The sequence below is a fragment of the Rattus norvegicus genome, chromosome 6, assembly GCF_021556685.1.
Source record: "Rattus norvegicus strain SHRSP/BbbUtx chromosome 6, alternate assembly SHRSP_T2T, whole genome shotgun sequence".
NCBI lineage: Eukaryota > Metazoa > Chordata > Mammalia > Rodentia > Muridae > Rattus > Rattus norvegicus.
The window spans coordinates 20742106-20763340 of record NC_141539.1 but is presented as its reverse complement, the minus strand read 5'-3'; the positions used below and the strand labels follow the sequence as shown (position 1 = coordinate 20763340).

General features: G+C 45.2%; 1 protein-coding gene across 11 annotated transcripts in view; it reads right to left on the bottom strand.

The window, feature by feature from the left end:
* Positions 1-18186: 18186 nt before the first annotated feature.
* Positions 18187-21235, bottom strand: part of Cdkl4 (cyclin-dependent kinase-like 4) — a 42047-nt gene continuing 38998 nt past the window's right edge. For all 11 annotated transcript variants that reach the window (XM_087554384.1, XM_087554381.1, XM_087554382.1 and 8 more), the window contains one exon: positions 18187-20087. In XM_087554384.1, the coding sequence (XP_087410510.1) occupies positions 19986-20087 (102 nt within the window). In that variant the 3' untranslated portion in view covers positions 18187-19985. The remainder of the gene's footprint in view (positions 20088-21235) is intronic.

The window sequence follows — 21235 nt, the reverse complement described above, 5'->3', positions numbered from 1 at the left end:
CTCCACTGTTAACTCTTGCAGAAGGGTCTAGCACACTGTAGGGCCCAGCCACGCCTACAGGTGGTCCTAAACCGGCTGGTAAAGCTAGCTAATGGGGTATAAGCTGGGCTGTGAGCCAGCCATCTTTCATGATTCCTGATCTCTATTTTCTTTGACTGTAAAGCCAGTTCCCAGGTCAGCATGGAATAGAGCCACGCCTGCCTTCAAGTTCCTGCTTAGAGGTCCCGATGACTTCCCCCAATGACAGACTATGACCCGGAATTGTAAGCTGAATAAGCCCTTTCCTCCCCAAAGTTTCTTTTGATCAGAGTGTTTTTAATCACAAAACCAGAAATGAAAAGAGTTTACTGTTAGTCATCCTGAGTGCCATTTTATACCCCAGGTGAGAATAACCATTTTCAGAATCCAGGAAAAGGAAATAGCCATGATGGGGCGCAATAAGTGGTGGTGAGAGACTGGCCCTTAGGAAGTTTGACGTGCTTGGTGGAGAAAGCCTAAGAACTGAGCTTGTTCTTGGTCTTGGTGCCTCCCTAGTGCACGTCATCAATTGCAACCGAATGACTCTGGTGTTGAAAATATTTTTGTCATTTGTTTCTAGCATTCTGTGTAGTAACAAGATTTCCTGGGCTGGCAAAATGGATCAGCTGATAAAGGTCCTTGTTGCCAAGCCTGATGACCCGAGTTCAATCCCCGGGAGCCATGTGATGGAGAGAGAACCAATTTTTACAGGTTGTCCTCAGATGTCTACATGTATGCTGTGGTACATCTACACACACACACACACACACACCTGCCTCAGAATATACAAGAAGAAGAGGAGGAGGAGGAAGAGGAAGAGGAGGAGGAAGAGGAAGAAGAGGAGGAGGAGGAAGAGGAAGAGGAGGAGGTGGTGGCGGCAAAGGGGGAGGGGGAGGGGAGGGGAAGGAAAGGGAAGGGAAGGGAAGGGAAGAAAGGATGGACAGAGGGATGGATGGAAGGAAAGAAGGAAGGAAGGAAGGAAGGAAGGAAAGGAAGGAAGGAAGGAAGGAAATTATTTACTTCAGTTAGGTAGAACTCTTACCTAGCGATTTGCAAAGCTCTGAGGGTCAAACTCCAGCAAGGCCCAGGCAGGCAAAATTCCAGTAAAGGAAATTAACATTCCCACTATTGGCCATTGTCCTAGTTAGCTTCAGCTGTCAATTTGACACAGCCTAGATTATCTGGCAGAGTTGCCAAGTGTGGGCTTGCCCAGATCAGATTGCCCTATGGCATGTCTGTGGGGCATTTTCTTGATTGCTAATCGGTGTGAGAGGGCTCAGTCCACTGTGGGCAGTGCCATCCCTAGGCAGGTGGTTCTTGGCTGCATAAGCTAGGCAGCTGAGCGTGAGCATGCAGACGGTAAGCAGCATTCCTCTGTCATTTCTCTTTCAGGTCCTGCTATGATTCCCCTTAATGGTGGACTATGACCTGGAAGTGTACACAGAAATAAACCCTGCCCTCTTCAGTTGCTTTTGGTTGTGGTGTTTATCATAGCAACAGAAAGCAAAGTAGAATGTAAGGATGGCTGCCATCCTTACATCAGATAGACAATGGCCTCCAAGTGATTTCCTTCCTTCCCCAGCTTTCCCAGAATGACTCACTGAAGTCTGGCTTGGTGTTCACGTCTCATGACACATTGAGGAGCTTTCAAACAGCTGTGGCAGTGTACCTCAGGAAACAGTGGTCAGTGCTGAGGAGCTGAAGTAATTGAATCAGAGTGAAAACATTTATCCCTTCGAGACTCCCAAAATCCAGGCATTCAAGCTACAGAGATGTGTAACAGTCTAGATGAGTGGACATCTCTCCTCCACAAACGTTCAGGGATCCTGTGTGGTGATGGAAGTGATGGACGTATGCATGCTAGATAAGCACACTACCCCTGAGCTACATCCTCAGCAGAAGGACCTTTGTACTGGGTGCCCTCCAAGGTTAATTTAGTTATCCCTATTCAAGCCGAAAGGAGGGAAGAAGACAGAGGAAAGCCAGCAGTCTCCTCTTGATGAGAACTACAGTCTTAACTACAGTACCTCTCCTGGTGTCCTCTTAGCAACTTACTCAGCTTAGGTCAGAGCAGAGCGGGCACTGGGAAGGGTGATGGCAGGGCAGGCACAGCATGGCTGTCCGGGTGGCCAGCTCTAGGCTGCAGTGCTCACAACAGCTTCGAGGGCTGTGATGGAGAGGCTGACTCAGTTTCTGAGAATTGACATCAAAGCTGGTTGGGAGAGCACAGTTCTGGTTAAAATCTACTTCTAAGGTCTTGTCGACTGGAAGGTAGGACTTAGTTAATCCACTTCAAGATTCCTTCAGACTACATCCTGCTAAGAGAACGGATGAGGTATTTTAGAAGCAAAAACCCCAACTCTCCAGACCATTCTCAACAGAACCACGTAGAACTCTGATCTTTGTTGTTTCGAAAGATTGTTGGTAAAAGATTCTATGACTGTTTTCAGTACACTAGTCCAGAAAGAAACGGCCCATGTTAGGAATGACACGGAAATAAGGAAGACAAATCCCTGTTAAAGTTCCACTCCCTAGAGCTGTGTTGTCTGTGCAGAGGCCGTTGGTCACATGTGAGCCCTGGAGACGTGGCCACTATGGGTAAAATTGCACCTACATGTAAAAAAACATCCTGGGGCTGTTGCACACCTGTACTCACACCTGTGCACACATCTGTACACGTGCACACATACGGACGCATGTATAAACTTTAAAAACATGTTCTTATAAAGCAATGGTTCTCAACCTGTCAATCACTACCCTTTTGGAGGTCTCATATCAGGTATCCTACATATCAGATATTTACGTTATGATTCATAACAGTATCAAAATTATAGTTATGAATTAGCAATGAAGTAATTGTATAACCATGGCAACATGAGGAACTGTATTCAAGGGTCACAGCATTAGGAAGGTTGAGGACCACTGTTGTAAAGGCTGTCGTCACTAAACAATAAGAGACAGGGATGGGAAGGAGAAAGGGAGGGAGGGGATTGGGCTGGGTGTGGTGGTATCAAGAGGAGAACGTCTATGGATTTATTACTGAAAAAGATTCTCAAATCATAATACTCATTTTTTTTTTTTTGGTTCTTTTTTTCCGGAGCTGGGGACTGAACCCAGGGCCTTGCGCTTCCTAGGCAAGTGCTCTACCACTGAGCTAAATCCCCAACCCCCATAATACTCATTTTAATCCTGTCTAAAGATTGTGTTTTCTTGAGACATACTTAGCTAAAAAAAAAAAGTTTATTTTTTCGAGGCCAGCTAATTAATTCTTACCGGTTGATGGAAGTTGATTGGTTCTTAAACTTTTAACAAGACATATGAAAAACGGGTTGGGAAGTTCTGTTTCCAAGGTTTTTTGTTTTTTTGTTTTTTTTTTTTTTTAATGTGCAGTCATGTGATGTTTCCGTTTTGACATGTAACTCTACTGTTGAGGTTTTTAAGCATCGGACAATCATAAGACCCTTCCCAAGCGTGAGTTTTCAAGATAAATTCCCCAGAGCATAGGTTTCTTTAAAAGAGCAGCTGCTGTGTCCGCTGATGTTAACTCTTGTTTTCCAAAAGGTTGAAGCTGGGTTGCTTATAAATTATTAAAAACCTCTTATCGTTGCTTAAACGTCAACTTGTTTGGAATGCTTATCTCTTTGTTGAAAAGGTAACTCTTTCCCGAGTTGGAGGGTCCCAGTAAGGACTTTGTCTCAAGATAAACAGGGAACCTTTGGCCTCCTGATGCCAGGGTCTGGATGTTTCTGTCTCCTGGGATTCCTATGTTGAACCCTAACCCCAAATGCAGTGGTGACCAGTTGGGGCCTTTAAGAGGTATCCCGGGTTGAAGGTGGAACTCTTACCAGAAGCTCAAGGAGGGCTGGAGAGAAGCTCTCCAATGAAAAATGCTTTCTGCTTTTGCAGAGGACTTGGATTCCATTTCCACGTGGAGGCTCACCGTCCTTTGTCACAAACTCCATTTGCAGGGAACCTGGTCTCTTCAAACACCAGGCATGCTCACAATGCATGTATGTGCGTAGATGGGGATGAAACACTCACACGTAAAATAAAAATAAATCTTCTTTAAAAAGGTTAAAGAGCAAATGCATCTTTTCCACTTAAGTCTCAATTCCTTGTCTCTAGAACTGTTGTAGGAAGTCACTCACGGAGGCTGGAGAGGTGGTTAAGAGCACTGACTGCTCTGCAGAGGAACCAGAGTTCACAACTGTCTGTGACTCTAGCTCCAAGGGATCTGATGCCCTCTTCCAAGATTCTTCAGTGTCTGCACTCACACACACACACACACACACACACACACACACACACACACACACACACACACATATACACACACACACACTGAAAAATACAAGTAGGCCATTCAAGGTTGTGGACACCTTTAATCCCAGCACTCTGGAGGCAAAGGGAGGCAGATCTCTGTGAGTTCCAGGCCAGCCAGGGCTAGACTGAAACCTTGTCTCAAAAATGAGTTAATAAATAAGTCATAGAAACCACTCATTGTGTAGCACAGGCCAATGTCACACTTGTGGCAATCCCCCTGCCCAGCCTTTCAAGTACTGCAATGTCAGACGTGTGCTGCCACAACCAGTTAGTTTTTATTTTTTATACTGATTGAGTGATTGTTTTGTTTTGAGACAGGGCTTCTCTGTGTAGCCCTAGCTGGCCTGGAACTCACTTTGTAGAACAGGCTGGCCTTGAACTCAGAGATCCATCTACCTCTGCCTCCTGAGTGCTAGGACCACCTAACTTTGGCTTGTTTTTAAAAACACAGGAAATACCCGGGTAATTTTCCTACAAAGAAACATTCCGGTGGTGGCACTCACAATCCTTCTCCTCAGAGAGTAGAGGTAAGAGGATCAGGAATTCGAGATAACCTCTGGTTACCAATCAAGTTCAGGAACAGCATAGGCTGCTTCGTGGGACTCTGTCTCAAAAACAAAAAATGAAAAGGAGGCTGGGGAGAGGAGCTCGGGTTGGAGAGATGGCTCAGTGGTTAAGAGCACTGTCTGCTCTTCCAGTGGACCCAGATTATCCCAGCACCACATGGTGGCTCACAGCCCCAGTTCCAGGGAATCTTAAGCTCTCTTCTGGATTCTTCTAACACTAGGCACAAAAGTGGTACACAGACATTGCACATACACAAAATTTCATACTCAAAAATAAATCTTAAAAGCAATACCAGTTTCTAACCACCCAATATAAGGTATTTTGTTATAGCCTCAAACATGAAAATACAACCTCTTGAAATAACCAGGGCTCTTGTCTGAAAACAACAGAATTAAGCTAATTTGGGTAGAAAAGATATAGATGTCTAAAAAGAATAGTCAGAAAGGCAAACAAATAAAACAAACAGTTGGGTGAGCTTCTAAAAGTCTACTACAAACCTGCTCTTCAAGGGACTTGACACTTGTGTCTGATTGTTGGCTCCAAGACTATGTTGCTTAGAAAAACAAACAAAAAGCAAATAAACACTGAGCTGGGAGGTGGTAGTGCACGCCTTTAATCCCACTGGTGAGGCAGAGGCAAGTGGATCTCTGAGTTTGAATCCAGCTTGGTCTAAGAGTTCAAGAACAACCAGTGCTACACAGAAAAACCCTATCCAGAAATTGCCCTACAGGGCAATCTAATGAAGTCACTTTCTCAATTGAAGTTCTCTCTGCCTAGATTACCCTAGTTTGTGTCAAGTTGACAAAAAATAAAAAATTAAAAAAACACACCAGCAAAGCTACTTAGGAAATATAACTGTGGGAAAATATTCATCATCAGGGAAATGTAAATCAGAAGCACAAGTGGGCATGACTTTATAACACATCAGGATGGCTGTTATAACCCCAGTGGCAGGCATGGGGAACCTCCCTTCCAGTGGTTGGTTGGTCAGGGTGCTCCAGGAGGGACCCTAAACAGTAGAGGCTGTTACCATTGGTTGCTTCCCAGAGCTTCAACGTTGCTGAAGACAACACACCCTGCAGACACAGGACTTCGAGGAACTGAGCCAGATCTCACCTGGAAGCCTCCCCACTCAGGCCTAGCTCTCTTAACTTGCTGGTTGTAAGCCTTGGCCTTTAAGGACTGGGTCACCCCTCCAGCAACTGGCTCCCATTGTATCAGGAGGGGCCTTTCAAGTGCCAAGGAAGACAAGAATTGATAGCCCTGCCCAGTGTTAGAACCTGAAGTCACTGTTAGCCAGGACAACCACTGGCTGGGCAAGATATCCCCAATAGTGCCATAGTGGCACATACATCTTGGAGGTAACCAACGTGAGGCCCACTCAGTAAGGAATCCATGTCTGGTACTGTAAAACTAGCCAATTACCTGGGCTGGAAAAGTCATAGGCCACAGAGGGACCCTGCCACTGTCATTTCCCTAAGTCAGTACAGTTCCTAACTGTATTCTAAATAGTTATAACGCATGTCCCTTATACCCACAGAAAGGTGCGGCTTTTACCCCTCATCAAAGAATGGTCCTTGCAGAGATCCATACAACTGCTCAAAATGGAGAGAATGAAGGAACATAGGGAGCCCTGCCATTCATATGTCTACTCTCCAGCCCCACATCTAAGGCTCAGGGGACGTTGTAGAAGAGGTGGTAAGAGCCAAAGGACCAGTTTGCCAGATTTGAGAGACTGCCTTCTAGACACAACAGGGATGCTGCACCCTCTACAATACGATTGCCCAAACCTGACCTGCCTATGGACCACACTAGTCAACAGGCTCCTGTGGATGGGGGAAACTTTCCTAGGCCCCACCCCTTAGCTCAGTGGTTCTCAGCCTTCCTCACGTTAGCTGTGACCCTTTAATACAGTTCTGGTGTGGTGACCCCCAACCATAAAATTATTTTTTTTTGCTACTGTTATGAATTGTAATGTAAATACTTCTAGAGACTGAGGTTGGCCAGGGAGTCTCGACCCACAGGTTGAGAACTACTTACTTACTGTCTTAGATGAAGATCTACAGTCAATCGATATTACGAGAGGGAGAATCAGTCTTCCCCACAGATGCGAGCCCCCTGATTCGATTCCACGTGGTTAATGTGCAACACCAAACGGCTTCAGCAGATTTCTGTATTTCGTGCTTCTGTAATCCCCCTGATCCACTAAACTCGGACTGGCCCTGGGACTCAGGTTAGTTATGGGAAGTGGCACAAATAGCATCTTACCATTTCTGGGCCTCTGTCTGAAGGCCTGGCCATTTCTGCTTTGACACATTTTGGAGCCGTAAGCAGATATATGAGGTCCTACTCTCCTGCTGGAGGGATTATGTAACGAGCCTAAATGAGAGAGAGAGAGAGAGAGAGAGAGAGAGAGAGAGAGAGAGAGAGAGAGAGAGAGAGAGAAAAGACCGACTGTCCGGGATGATGCCATCTTGGCCGGCCTGCCCCCAGCCAGTGTCTAAGCACAGCCACGTGAGTTCCAGGGTCTGAGGAGTCAGCACAAAGACTCATGTTGCCGAGCTCCACTAACCGCGGAGAACTGTGGGAGATAATGCTTATGGCTGTTGGTTTTAGCCCTCACGTTTGGGGTGGTTGTTATGTAAGCAGAGATAACCTAACCAGGCATGTTTAATCTTCTGTTGGGTCACCCACTTCCTGCTCAAGTTCCAGAACACCGATCCCAAAATTCCAAGAACTGGAGAGAGTGAAGGGCTGAGGAGGCGAGATAGGCCCGGAGTGAGGCAGAGAAGAGCCCTCCCTACACAGGGCGAACCCTGAGGGAAAAGGTCCCCTGTGGTTGGAGCACTGGCTGGGTTTTCGATCTCTCAGGGAAAATTCAAACGTGAAAGTTTCCTTTTAGGCATCGCTATTTTCTGCCTCTGTCTTCCTTCCTCCTAATTGTCACAGTTTGCCTTCTAGTGTTGCGATAAACCCCACAACCAAACATCACTTGGGGAGGAATGCGCTTGTTTGAGCCTACAGTTATATCTCCGTTAAGGGATCTCAGGTCAGGAACTTGAGGCAGGAACTGAAGCCAAGGCGGTGGAGATTGGCATCTTCTTCCTGGTTTGTTTGGTTTGCTTTCTCAGACACCCGGGACCACCTGGTCAGGAATGCTCCGGATCGTGGTGGGTTGGGTCCTTCCACAACAGTCCTCGACGAAGCAAATTCTCCACAGGCTTTCATATGGGCTAACCCGACAGGGGCATTACCACAATTGAGGGTCCCTTTTCTCAGATGGCTCTAGCTTGTATCGAGTTGATTAAAAAACAAAACAAAATAAAACGGTATACCAGTCCTTTGTCAAGACTACTGCATATTTTTGTGAAATCGAATTTATGACTGACTTTATGGATAGGTCCCAGCAAAGGTGTACGAAGGACATCTACCCAACTCCTTCCTGCACTCTACAGCTTGGAGAAATTTACCTGGCTTGGGCGTGGCTCCTTAGTCTTCTTGGGAAACAGATGAGCTGTAAGCAGACGTGACAACCTTCCACAGCTGAGCACAGCATTCTGGAGGCAACGTGAGTCTCCACTGAGCTGTTTGGCCCTCTGGCCTCTGACCCAGGCCTTCAGTGTAGCCTGAGTCCCCTGATAAGTCACTCAGACCTGTTCCCAACCTGCAACCTGGATGAGACCTGAGGCAGCCAGGTCACAGAAATTGACCCCAAACAGGAGCAGGACACAAACATCTGCTGCTGGAGACTGCAAAGACCTTTGAGTTCATTGTGCTGTATAGTCTAGCAAAACTCAGTTAATGGAGTCCAAACTTTAGAAGTTTCCAGAAGGGAAAGATGGTTTGGCCAGTAAGAGTGCTCACTGCCTAGCCTGACTTCTTGAGTTTGAGTTCTGGAACCCTCTTTGTGGAAGGAGAGAAATGATTCCTGGTGACTTGTCCTCTAGCCTTTACCTTTATGTCCCCACCACCCTCAATAAATGAAATGAAAGAAAACGAAGGAAGGAAAAGAGGGAGGGAGGAAGAAAGGAAGGAAGGAAGGAAGGAAGGAAGGAAGGAAGGAAGGAGAGGGAATCCTATCTTTAGTGAAGCCTACAAACCCCCACATCCCCTGTCTACATCATGAAATCAAAGAAGAAAGCGAGAGTCTGTGGAAATAAGTCAGACAGAAAAGTACCCACTGGACGAGCATGAGGACCTGAGCTATATGCCCAGCATCCATGTGGGAAACCAAGTGGATGTACTTGGTTGCTCTGTCAGCCTAGAGTAAGCGGGGAGTGACAGGCTGGCCCCTGGAGGTCACAGTCTAGTCAGTCCATGAATGCAGGGTTCAGGAAGAAACACTGTTTCAACACACACACACACACACACACACACACACACACACACACACACACACACACTCTCACGCATATGCACACATGTATGCATATGCACATACACACTCACGTTCTGTTGAAGATACCCAGTATTGGGGTTGGGGATTTAGCTCAGCGGTAGAGCGCTTGCCAAGGCCCTGGGTTTGGTCCCCAGCTCCGAAAAAAAAAGAAAGAAAGAAAGAAAGAAAGAAAGAAAGAAAGAAAGAAAGAGAGAGAGAAAGAAAGAAAGAGAGAAAGAAAGAGAAGATACCCAGTATTGGCCTTTAGCCTCCACCCATATACATACATACACATACACTAAACACAAAGGAAAAATATGTATTGTTGAAGTTTTATCCTACCAAAATGAAGACAATTCACATCTATATCTATTTAACATCTGAATCTTCCAATATAGATATTTCCTGTATATGGTGGTATTTTAGACACACTGCTCTGGTCTTGGCTTTTTATACCTCTTAGAGGTAAAATACATGTCGGTCTACTTAAACAACCTATGATCGTCCCTTTGAGGTGTCCATTCAGCCATTTTGAGGCGATCATATTTATGTAAGGCTTATAGAATAATAACATGCATAGCTGTCCATGAGTTATCAATGGAAACTAAGTAGCCTATCAGGTGGCCAAGTGTGGGAGAGCTTTACTAGCATGAAAACCTGTGAGTAGCCCCTCTCATGTGCAGGAAATACTCACAACCAGATGCAAGCTTGCTAGTTGCTCTTAAAACTCCCCTCGATGACGAAACCATCGTGCCCTTTGTCCTAGTGACTTGACCTTTGGAATCAGAGAAGCAGTCTGGCTCTGGCTCCTGATCCAAGGAGACACTGGAGAAATGGCCACCAGGACACGAGAGGCAGGTCATATACTGCAAATCCTGACTCCCCTTTCTTCTCCATTGTGGGATCAAGCCCCATGCCACCCACAGCATGTCCCTTTTGCTTGCCAACAATTAGAAAGAAACACAGTTCAGGAATCCAACACGGTCCTTTCATTTGGTCCTGCAGGAACTGTAAGGCCAGTCCTAGCTAGAGGAACAGGCTTTTGAGATCATTCTGTCTGTCTGTCCATCAGAGTTTCCCTTCTGTCATCAGATGCCAGGAAACAATGTCAAGGAGAGGAGAGACAGGCTCAGGCCCAGATAGTCCTAAAAGCCTATGTGGCCACACCTCTTCTCTTTCCTTATGGTACTGACCATGTTGAAACAAAGAACCTTAAAAACAAACAAAATCCATCTATTTTGGACTGATTCTAGACTTATAGAAACATGATTATACTGGTAATTCCTCCATGATACATGAGGTATGTTTAATGGTAACATTACATGTTACCGTGGCACCCAATTAACGATCTAACAATGGCATATTACTATTGACAGATTTTATTTGAATTTCTCTAGTTTTTCCACTAAAAAAAAAAAAAAAAATTGCCCCTTCCCCCTCCCCTGTCCTACTAACCACTCTGGGACCACATACTTCTTCCCTGATCGTGACTGCTTTGTGCTGCTTATCTGTGGTAGTTTCTAGGTCCTTCTTTTTCATAACCTTGACAGTCGTTGTGTTTGATGATTGAGATGTGTTCCCAGGGGTTTCGCCTACCCATCCTCCCAACACCTGAACAACAAGCCCAGGCATAACTTTGCCAAAGTTCACCTTCTCCGGGGAACCAGTGAGTCTCCTGGGCTTCCTGACAGAGCTCAGGTGAGAAGTCACGGGGTGAGATGGGGGTGGGGCACTCCTTCCTCAAACAGCCACACCTGAAAAGCCTTATGCAGCAGGGTTGAGGCCTTCCCCACAGCTGCCTAGAAGGAGCCCCACTATGCTAACCTTCCTCTCTGTACTCTGGCACCTCTCCCAGGCCACCTGCAGCAATACCAGGTGGCTATGGAACAGCTGGAGACTCAAGGCAAGAATCTCCTGCCTCAGTCTGCCCCTCTGGGCAGGGATGTAAATTGACAATAAGCCCAGCTGGGATGAGCTTTTACAAGGGAGTTCAGCTAAAGGCCCCAGGATGACAGTTGCTTGGCTCAGAGGACACTCACTCTTGACAGATGGTGTCCTGTAATCCAGGCTGGTCTTGAACTAACTTTTCAGTTCCAGGGTGACCTTGGACTCTTGATTCTCTTTGTGCTGGCGTAGGTATGGACTACCACACCTGGTTTACGCAGTGAGCTACATTCCCAGTTCTAATATGCTATGTCTTTTTAAGATTCAGTTATATTTGTCTTTTGTGTGGCTTAGGGTTCCTATTGCTGTGATAAAACACTATGACTGTAAGCAACTTGGGGAGGAAAGGGTTTACTTCGTCTTACAACTTTTGGGTCACATCCATCACTGAGGGAAGTCAGGGCAGGAACTCGAGGCAGGAACTGAGGCAGAAACCGTGGGAAAATGTAGTTTAATGTTTTTATTATTTGTGGCTTTCTCAGCCTGCTTTCCAGTACAACTCAGCACCACCTGCCAGGGGTGGATCCTCCCATGCCTCCAATTGGCCCCATAGGCTGGGTCTGCTCACATTAATCATTAATCGAGAAAATTCACAGATTGCATCCAGGCAATCTGACGGAAGCATTTTCTCAACCGAGGTTCCTCTTTCTAGATAAGTCTAGCACGTGTCAAATCAGCAAAACAACTAAGCAGGACAATGTGTACAAGTGTAGGCCTGAGTATATATATGTACGCTACATACAGATGCCCAGCAGGTGTGAACCACTGGTGTGGGTGCTGGGAACGGAACCCAGGTCCCTTTACAAAAGTGCTCTTAACCTTTGATCCATCTCTCCAGCTCCTGCTCTTGACAGCTGAGAGGAGGACTGACCAGATGTTTACCAGATCTCTCCCTCAGTCTGGGTTCATCCGACGCTCTTTTCTCACAGTTAGACTGAGGCTATGGGTTATGGGGCTGAGACTGCAGGCCAGAGATAGGACATCATGATTTCTCAGAGGTGATACTGGATGACGTGGCTACGGTGGAGCCTCCAGGTCTCTTCACTGCCACATCACTGTTTCCTCATTCTCATGGTCTGCTCCTTAGGAGAGTCATGAAGCCCACCCCCTACGCCAAGGGGAGGGAGCTGATCCCTGACTCTTGGGGAAGAGTGTGTCCCCATATTTTATTTTAAATATTACCAGGAAAACTGCTTCTGTTTCTCCCTCTTCTCTTCCCACGGCTTATTCAGTCACCTGATTGTACACACAGCATTTTTTTCATTAAATGCAATGAATCCTCTGGGTAGGATATGTGTTATGCCTTTAGTAAAGCTGGTCTTCCTCAAGTGAGCAGAGGTCCGCCTTGGAGCTCCCAGTGGACATTGGAATAGGGGCTCCGAGAACAGACACCCAGACATCAACTCGACTCTTCCTCAGCTCTGCTGCCCAGGGCCAGGTATCCAATTTCTCAATGTTTTTAATTTTAGAAATATGGCTACTGAGACCTGTGAGATGGCTCAGCCAGCAAAGGTGCTTGCGGCCACGCCTGATGGCCAGAGTTCAGTCCCCAGACCTCTGCGGAAGGAGAGAACTGGCTCTACATGTGTGCTATGGCGTGCATGTGAAGATGTACACACACACACACACACACACACACACACACACACACACACAGTTATAAACCCATTAAGAACAGAGGCTGTATTATCTATGTGTATTGCTACAACATTCATAATAGTTAAGAAATGGAATCAATGGGGCTGGGGATTTAGCTCAGTGGTAGAGCGCTTGCCTAGGAAGCGCAAGGCCCTGGGTTCGGTCCCCAGCTCCAAAAAAAAGAACAAAAAAAAAAAAAAAAAAAAAAAAAGAAAAAAAGAAAAAAGAAATGGAATCAGCTTAGACGTCCATCAGTGGAGGAATGGATAAAGAAAATGTGGTATGGTACACAGTAGAATTCTTTTTAGTCCTAAAGAATGAAATAATGATATTTTCAGGAAAATGAATAGAACTGGAGATCGTTACATTCTGTGAAGCATACCAGACTTGGAAAGACAAAGGCAGAATATTTTCCTTCATATAAGGAATTTAAATGTGTAGTGTGTGTGCATGTGTATGTATGTGTGTACATGTGTGTATGTGTACATGTGTGTATACATGTGTGTGCATGTGTATGTGTGTATACATGTGTGTGTGCATGTGTATGTGTGTATGTACATGTGTGTACGTGTGTGCGTGCATGTGTGTAGGTCATGGAAGTAGAGAGGGGACTGAAAGAGCACAGATGAAATCCTAAAACATGGAGGGAGAGGGGGAAAGCAGGCGGTGGAATGTGAGTCATGTGGCACTAAGGCAGGAGAGGACAGATTTGTGGGGGAAGAGCAGAGCGGTAAGACAGGGCCAAGGGGCATGGAGGACGGCAAGTGGGGAGGAGTCAAATGAGGACAGACTATAATGGGAAGTGTGCATGAAACTGCTACAATGGGAGCCATCATATTGTATGCTACCTTAAAAATAGGTTTAAAACAAAAGGAGAGAGCAGGGTAGCTCAGCGGGCAGTGCGTACCGAGCATGCATTAAGCCCTGCGTTTGATTCCCAGCACCGTGGAAACTGGGGCTGCTGGCACACGCCAGTAATTCTAACACTCAGAAGGTGCAGGTGGATCAGGGTCATCCTCCACTACGTAACAAGTTTGTGGCCAGCCTGGGCTATATAAGACCCTGTCTCAAAAGAGAAATGGATACTAAATATGAAGAAATCATTATACAGGGCTGTGAAGATGAGGCACTGGAACATAGTCATATTGATCTATACTATTAGCCATCACTTCTTACAGAATTTTAGCCGATTAAGAAACTATGTGCACATCTGTACACGACAGAGAAGTCACCAGTTGACCTGAGGCTCTGCGACAGAACCTTGCCATTCTCCAGGAACACGGAAACAGTGAGTCCCCAAGGGTAAGAACGCGTGACCCTGCTGCAAGTGTGGGGAGTGACCACCGCCTCATGGCACTGCCGGGAAGAAGTGTCTTGGCAATGTGTCTGTAAGCAGCAACACGCTGCAGACTAGCTGACCCAGCAGCTCCATTTGCAGCTGTCTATCTAGATGGAAATCTCGGCCAGTGATGCATGCAAAGATTTAGTCATACGAATGCCCAAGGCATCGGTAATAACTGAATGCCCGTAAAATTACGAATATTTCTTTAAAAATTAAATTTACTTATTTTACCTTATGTATATGAATGTTTGGCCTGCCTGCATGTATATGCACCACCTTTAAGTCTATTGGATCCCCTGGAACTGGGATTACAGATGGCTGTGGGGCAATATGTGGGTGGGTGCCCTCTGCGAGAGCAACAAGAACTCTTATCCACTAAGCTATTACGGATATGTAACAGATTTAAATATTCACAGTATTTCAGGGTCACGAGAGGTAGTTACAAAAGGGATAGCCAGTGTAACTTTCTGTGAAATACAAGTGTCTGTACAAACAGAAGATTAAAATGTACATGTGTAGAATGTATTATCTCTAGTTCCAGAGGTCATGAGTGAGCTTCTTTATTACATTCTCTCTCTCTCTCTCTCTCTCTCTCTCTCTCTCTCTCTCTCTCCCTCCCTCCCTCCCTCCCTTCCTTCCTTCCTTTCTCTTTTTAATTAGGGTTTATCTATACTTTCCAGATTGCCTACAATAGCCTATTTTATCTATGAAAGAAGAAAAGCCAATACTATTTTTTTTTTTTTTTTTTGGTTCTTTTTTTCGGAGCTGGGGACCGAACCCAGGGCCTTGTGCTTCCTAGGTAAGCGCTCTACCACTGAGCTAAATCCCCAGCCCCAGCCAATACTATTTTTAATGCTCATCATACAAAATTTGTAAAATACTCAATCCAGCTGCAAAACACTACTAAAATGTGATTAGACAAAACATTCGTTGAGCATTTGACAATTTCTTGAGATTGTGAGAAAATATTTGAAGAAAAATAGTAACTGTTCATTGCCACCCCTGTGAATTTAGGGGTTTCCTGTTCTTCTGAATGTCCCCGTGGAAAACTCAGGCTCTATTTGGATTAGGATTTAAGAGGCATCGTCTCTACCATCCACATTCTTCATCAGAGAGCCTGCTGCGCGCTTACTGGGCATTCTTCCATCCCAGAGGGGCATCCAGGTCTGTTTGCGATCTGCCATTGTTTATGGCCAAGGAGCTTGAGCGTGCTTATTAGCGCAAGACCAAACAACAGCGACAACAAAGCAAAGCACCCAGCCAGGGCTAACTGCAAAACCACCGCGCAGCTCCTAGATAACGTTCGCTTACTCAAAAATGAAAGTTGAAAGTTGGGCTTGTTTTTTTTTTTTGTTTTTGGTTTTTTTTTTTTGTTTTTCTTTGTAAAGCAACCCCACCCAGGATTCTACACCACAGAACTTACCTTGTTTGTCGCAAACAGGAAAGAGTACGGGACTCTAGCAGTCGACTAAGAAGCTAGAGCACAAAGCGCAAGCTTTTTGCAATGCTAGCTGAGCATGCGCTCTGGCGAGGGCACCCTTCTCTGTCCTCACCCTGCCATTCCATCCACAACAGACCGAAGAAAAGATGTGTCATTTCACAATGCACCCGAGTGGGACAGATCCTAAGAGTCATCTTGCTTGGCCGTTGCCTACCATGAAGCCCCCAAGGGTCACTGCAGTTAGTAGCGTGATTTGTTCTAGAGGCCAAAGGTTATTTCTACCAGTGGATTTGTTTGGAAGAAAAGGCCCAGGCCCCATGCTTGGCGCCAGTTAAAAAGTTTGTTTTCAACATTTTAAAACCTTTCTTTTTCTTTCTTCCCTTTCTTGAGATAGAGTCTTATATAACATATTTAAGGCAGAATGTTGGGAGGGATTTTCTTAATTTTTTAATTAGTAGGTCATAATTAATTTTGGGTTTGTTCAATTTCAAGCCACAAAGAGTTCAAAAGAGCTGACGTGGTGATGACTGGAGGATTGCAGGGTAGAGGCATGGGGACCAGGAGTTCCAGACCAGCCTGGTCTACACAGGAAGCTCAAGACCAGACTGGGCAACCAGAGAGCCTGTCTCAAAGCAGCAGCAGCAGCAGCAGCAGCAGCAGCAGCAGCAGCAGCAGCAGCAGCAGCAGCAGCAGCAGCAAGGACAGACACCAAAAGTCAAAACACAATCTCCTGAGTTGCAGTTGAGGGGCAGAGACTCTGTGGTGCCCAGATGTTGCCCAGCCGAGTTCTGGGAGGCATTTAGCAATGGGAAAGGGGGCTTCTACTCTGAAGTTGAGGGAGGATGGCAGGGATCCCCAGACAGCGGCTTCAACACAGGTAACAAGCATGGACTTGTTTCTAGTGGCAAGCTAGTTATTGCTGCTTCTTTCCCCAATCCCAAACCTTCCTCCACTCCTCCCACCACTTGAGCTAGCTAGGTTCTAAATTGACCTTTGACCTATTTTGACCTTTGACCCACTCATATACTCAGCATGCATGCCCCTCCCTTCACGTTAAAGAAACAAGTGTAATTAAATTTTTAAGTCTTAGAGGGTGATGAAAATAATTAAAACTTAAATACCTTCTTAGATTACAAAGCATATTAATACAATTGTCTTATTGTTTCATATAATACTTTTTTTCTCAGTGTTGGGGTTTGAACTCAGGGCCTCAGGTGTGTTACGTTGCTTTCTCAGAGAGGAGAGAGAGAGCTGCCAGGCTTTAAAGACTCAGCCTGTGCCTCTGGAGGTCGCAGAGCCATCCTGGATGGAAGTGAGGTAGAATGAAGGGTCCATCACTTCTTTTTTAAAATTTTTTAAGGGCTGGAGAGACGGCTCAGTGGTTAAGAGCACTGACTGCTCTTCCAGAGGTCATGAGTTCAAATCCCAGCAACCACATGGTGGCTCACAACCATCTGTAATGAGATCTGATGCCCTCCTCTGGTGTGTCTGCAGACAGCTACAGTGTACTCATATATAATAAATAAATAAATCTTTAAAATTTTAAAGATTTATTTATTTATTATATATGAGTACACTGTAGCAGTCTTCAGACACACCAGAAGAGGGTTGTGAGCCACCATGTGATTTCTGGGATTTGAACTCAGGACCTCTGGAAGAGCAGTTAGTGCTCTTAACAGCTGAGCCATCTCTCCAGCCTGGGTCATCACTTCTTGATGGCAAGGGATGGATGGATGGATGGATGGATGGATGGATGGATGGATGGATGGATGGTTGGATGAATGGGAAGATGGATAGATACTTAGATGGATAGATAAATGTTTAAGAATAGGGTAGAGAAAGGATTGAGGAATATCTCTCATCTCTGACTTTCACATGTACCCATTGGTTAAGTATACCACACACAAGTGTTTGCATGTACACACCACACACAAACACATATGTACCTGTGCACACATATGTACCTGTTTGCACAGGCACGCCCATATACACATAAACACACACACACACACACACACACACACACACACACACACACACACACACACAGAAAACAGAAAGATTAACTCGAGAGAAAAGAAGTGAAGCAGGTTTGACAGAGACCTCACTCACTATGAATGCTTCTCTCTCTGCGTTTGATCCTGAGTCCATTTCCCCTTCGTAAGTCCACACAAAGTACTCTGCAAGCCGAAACTGAGGACGCAAGACCATGCTGCATTATATGTAGGACTATAAAGGGGCAGAGAAATACGCTGCTAGAAATTGAAACAGAAAGACTCTGGCAGCTTCCTGGTAAGGTTGCCAAGACGTTCTCAGGGCCAAGCATCTGGCTGGTCAGCTGGAAGAGATTTTGTTAGTTTCCCACTTGTAAAAATCCCTACAAGAGCAGTTTGCTGTGTCAGCTGTTCAGATATTACAACCTGTTGGAAAGCACGTGGTGGCGTTCAGAGAGAGAGGGGACAATTTTTCTCATTTAAGTATGACGGCATTAGATGATAGACTAATCATTGGTTTGAATAGAAATTAGAAGACAGAAACGTTTCTGGCTTTTATTAAAATAAATTAAAGAACAGTCAAGGTATATACACACATATACAGTCACTAAAGTGTTTAATCCTTAGCTTTCCTAAACATCTTAAGTTAAAATTTTAAATCCATAACATTATATGTTTCATATAATTCAAGCAAAACTACTTTATAGTAAGCTCTAATAGTTTAGACTATCATTATGTTAATTATTAAATGCTAATTGACAAGAGCTACAATTTCAAGTGATCTGAAATCACCCAGCTTCTGCATTAATGCATTATAAAATGAACTAAGCATCTTCTTCAGCGGGATGATATTTAGAGAAATGGCCAGTGACTACTGTCAACAACTCCTATTCGTTTGCTTTTGTTTTGCTGGAGAAGCCTCACACACTTGGCCTTGGCTAGCCCTGACCTTGGAATCTCCCTTCCTGCCCCTTGATACAAACACGGATCGTCATGCCTGGAAGACTTTAGCCCAGCATGGTCTTGAGCTTTTTATGTAGCCAAGGACAGTGACTTTGAATTTCTAATTTCAGGCAGGTGTGACTACAGCTGTTTTATTCCACACTGGGAGACAAAACCCAAGGGTTTCCTGCACATAGACAAGAACTGCACAGGTTCAGCTATGGCCCCAGCCTTTCACAAGGTTCAGTGTAGCTAAAACAGGTATGATTCTAAGATGTAGAGTAATACATACCCATTCTTTGATTTTTTTTTTCTTTTCTTTTTTTCGGAGCTGGGACCGAACCCAGGGCCTTGCGCTTGCTAGGCAAGCGCTCTACCACTGAGCTAAATCCCCAACCCCTTTGATTTTTTTTTTTTTAATCTAACGGTGATGCGGTCAGAAGTGAAATCCTAAGACACCTACTATGTCAAGAGCATTTAGCACACTTCTACTTCTAGCAAGATCTTTAGATATTTCAACAAATGAAAAATGGCATCTACACATGTAGGAATTATTCCTATCTTATACAGTCAGCGGCAGGGATTTGGTTCAAACAACCTTAGAGGGTGGGTGTTGAGACAAGGCTTTGCTATGTAGATCAGGCTGGCCTCCATCTTGTCCTTTGACTTTCACCCCTCTTCCTCTTTCTCATATGCACGAATAGATTTAAGAAGATAAGAAAGAGAAGCCATGGTGAACCAGCATAGCCTTAGAGGGGGCAGTCAGGGATCGAGGGACATTACTGTGATGTGGTGGGTGATTCCTTGTAGTCTGTCCACTACAGGTCATGTTTGGAATTTTCTCCAGCTCATTTTAAAAGCAGACTCATCAGTTCCTCATAAGAAGGAAAATAGCATCTGCCGTGAAGTCAAGAGGTAAACCTAGGCCACCTTTCATGAGCACCAGGCCGCAGCGACATAAATGCAGGCTAAAGAAAGACCCAGCTACACAGAGAAGAAATTCTGGTGAGCAGGCACAGGGCCATCTCCTCCACAAACAGCAGCCAGCAGATCTGGGTCTGCTTCAGGACGTCACATAGTCAGCTGAAGTGAGACGCTATATAGAGATCGTTTCCTAAGTTGAATTGTAGTCCACAGACTCGCAGTATCAACTGCCCTGAGGCAGCCCAGCTCCGGTGAAACTGGAAGTGTCTCTCATATGTGCCATTTTGGCATTGCAACGTTTAAAGAGAATGTTCTAGGAGATGGAGTTGGTGTGGAAAAAGCACAGGGAAGGAGCCTGTGGCGATCAGAGGTGCCTTCCCATTCACATCGCTCGTTTGCATTCGAGATGCGGAAGATTCCTATCTTGTACATGTGTATACACATCAAAAGAATACGCTGGGAAGGACAGGTTCCCTAAATGTTTGGAAGATGATCAAATTTTAACTGGACGGCTTGTTTTCTCCCATCAGGTGTGGGGGAGATGTGGCTTCCAGGTATGAGGGGCAGCAGTTGATTCTAACAGAACAAGACAAACATGAGAGAGTAAACTCAAAACCATTCCATAGGTACCACTTGGGCTAAAAGTGTTAAAACAACAACAACAACAACAACAACAACAATAACACACACACACACACACACACACACACACACACACACACACACACACACACACGCAGCACAAAGATGTCAAAGGTCACCAACTGTAAAAATTATGTTTGCTCCCTTTTCCAAAAATCATGCTCCTCTGATATCTGAAGGGAAGTGTGGTTCTGTGAGTTATTTTGGGGTTCCCACAGACATGCTGTTGCTTTCTTCAGTATGGTATTTCTGAGTGTGTAGTTGATATTTAAAAGACTTCCGTCAGCTATTCCACAAGAATTCCTGGAGACAACATTTCTGCTCATATCATGCTTTAAAAAGGTGAGGCCTTTCCTGTCCATTGACCCTGGTCTTAGGTCATCGCTTACCACAAAAGGATCCAGGGTCCATGTCTAGGTTCACACTTGAACTCAAGGGGCCAAGCCACAGGAGTGAACAGACCCATGTGTGACCTGTCCCCCTTCCTCCCCCTTCCTCCTCCTTTCTTTTATATGTAATGAGAACAGAACGGCAGCCACCCATCCGGGAAAGGACGCTGATCTATAACCACCCTTCAGGAGGGAGGTTGATTAGGAGAAAGGGCCTGGAGACCTAGACCTGGCCTTGAGGTGGGGGATGAGGGAGAATGTTAGACAGAGGTGGTAGAACACATGTAAGAGACAAACATGACTGGGCCTTCAAGGAAAGGAGAGAGGCTTCCTTATAAAACCTGGAAAGGACTTTATTAAGAGAATGGCAGTGTCAGGGTGTGTCAGGATGGCCAAGCGGTCTGAGAGTGAGACAGAGAGACACAGAGAGAAAGAGAGGAAGAGGCAAACTACCCTAAGACAAGATCTGCAGTGCAATCCCTAGAACAAAGGAGTACTAGGCTTCCCCATGCTTTCAGAGACGGTAGACACGACCTTTTGTCCCAGTTACACTTCCTTTATGGAACACATGGTAGTGAACAGACAAATGACCAGAAACTAGATCAAGGAGGGAAGATTAAGTAAACCTAAATATATCATTCATCAGCCACTGATAAACTGAAAGTTACCATGTGGGCTTATTAGTAAATAGCA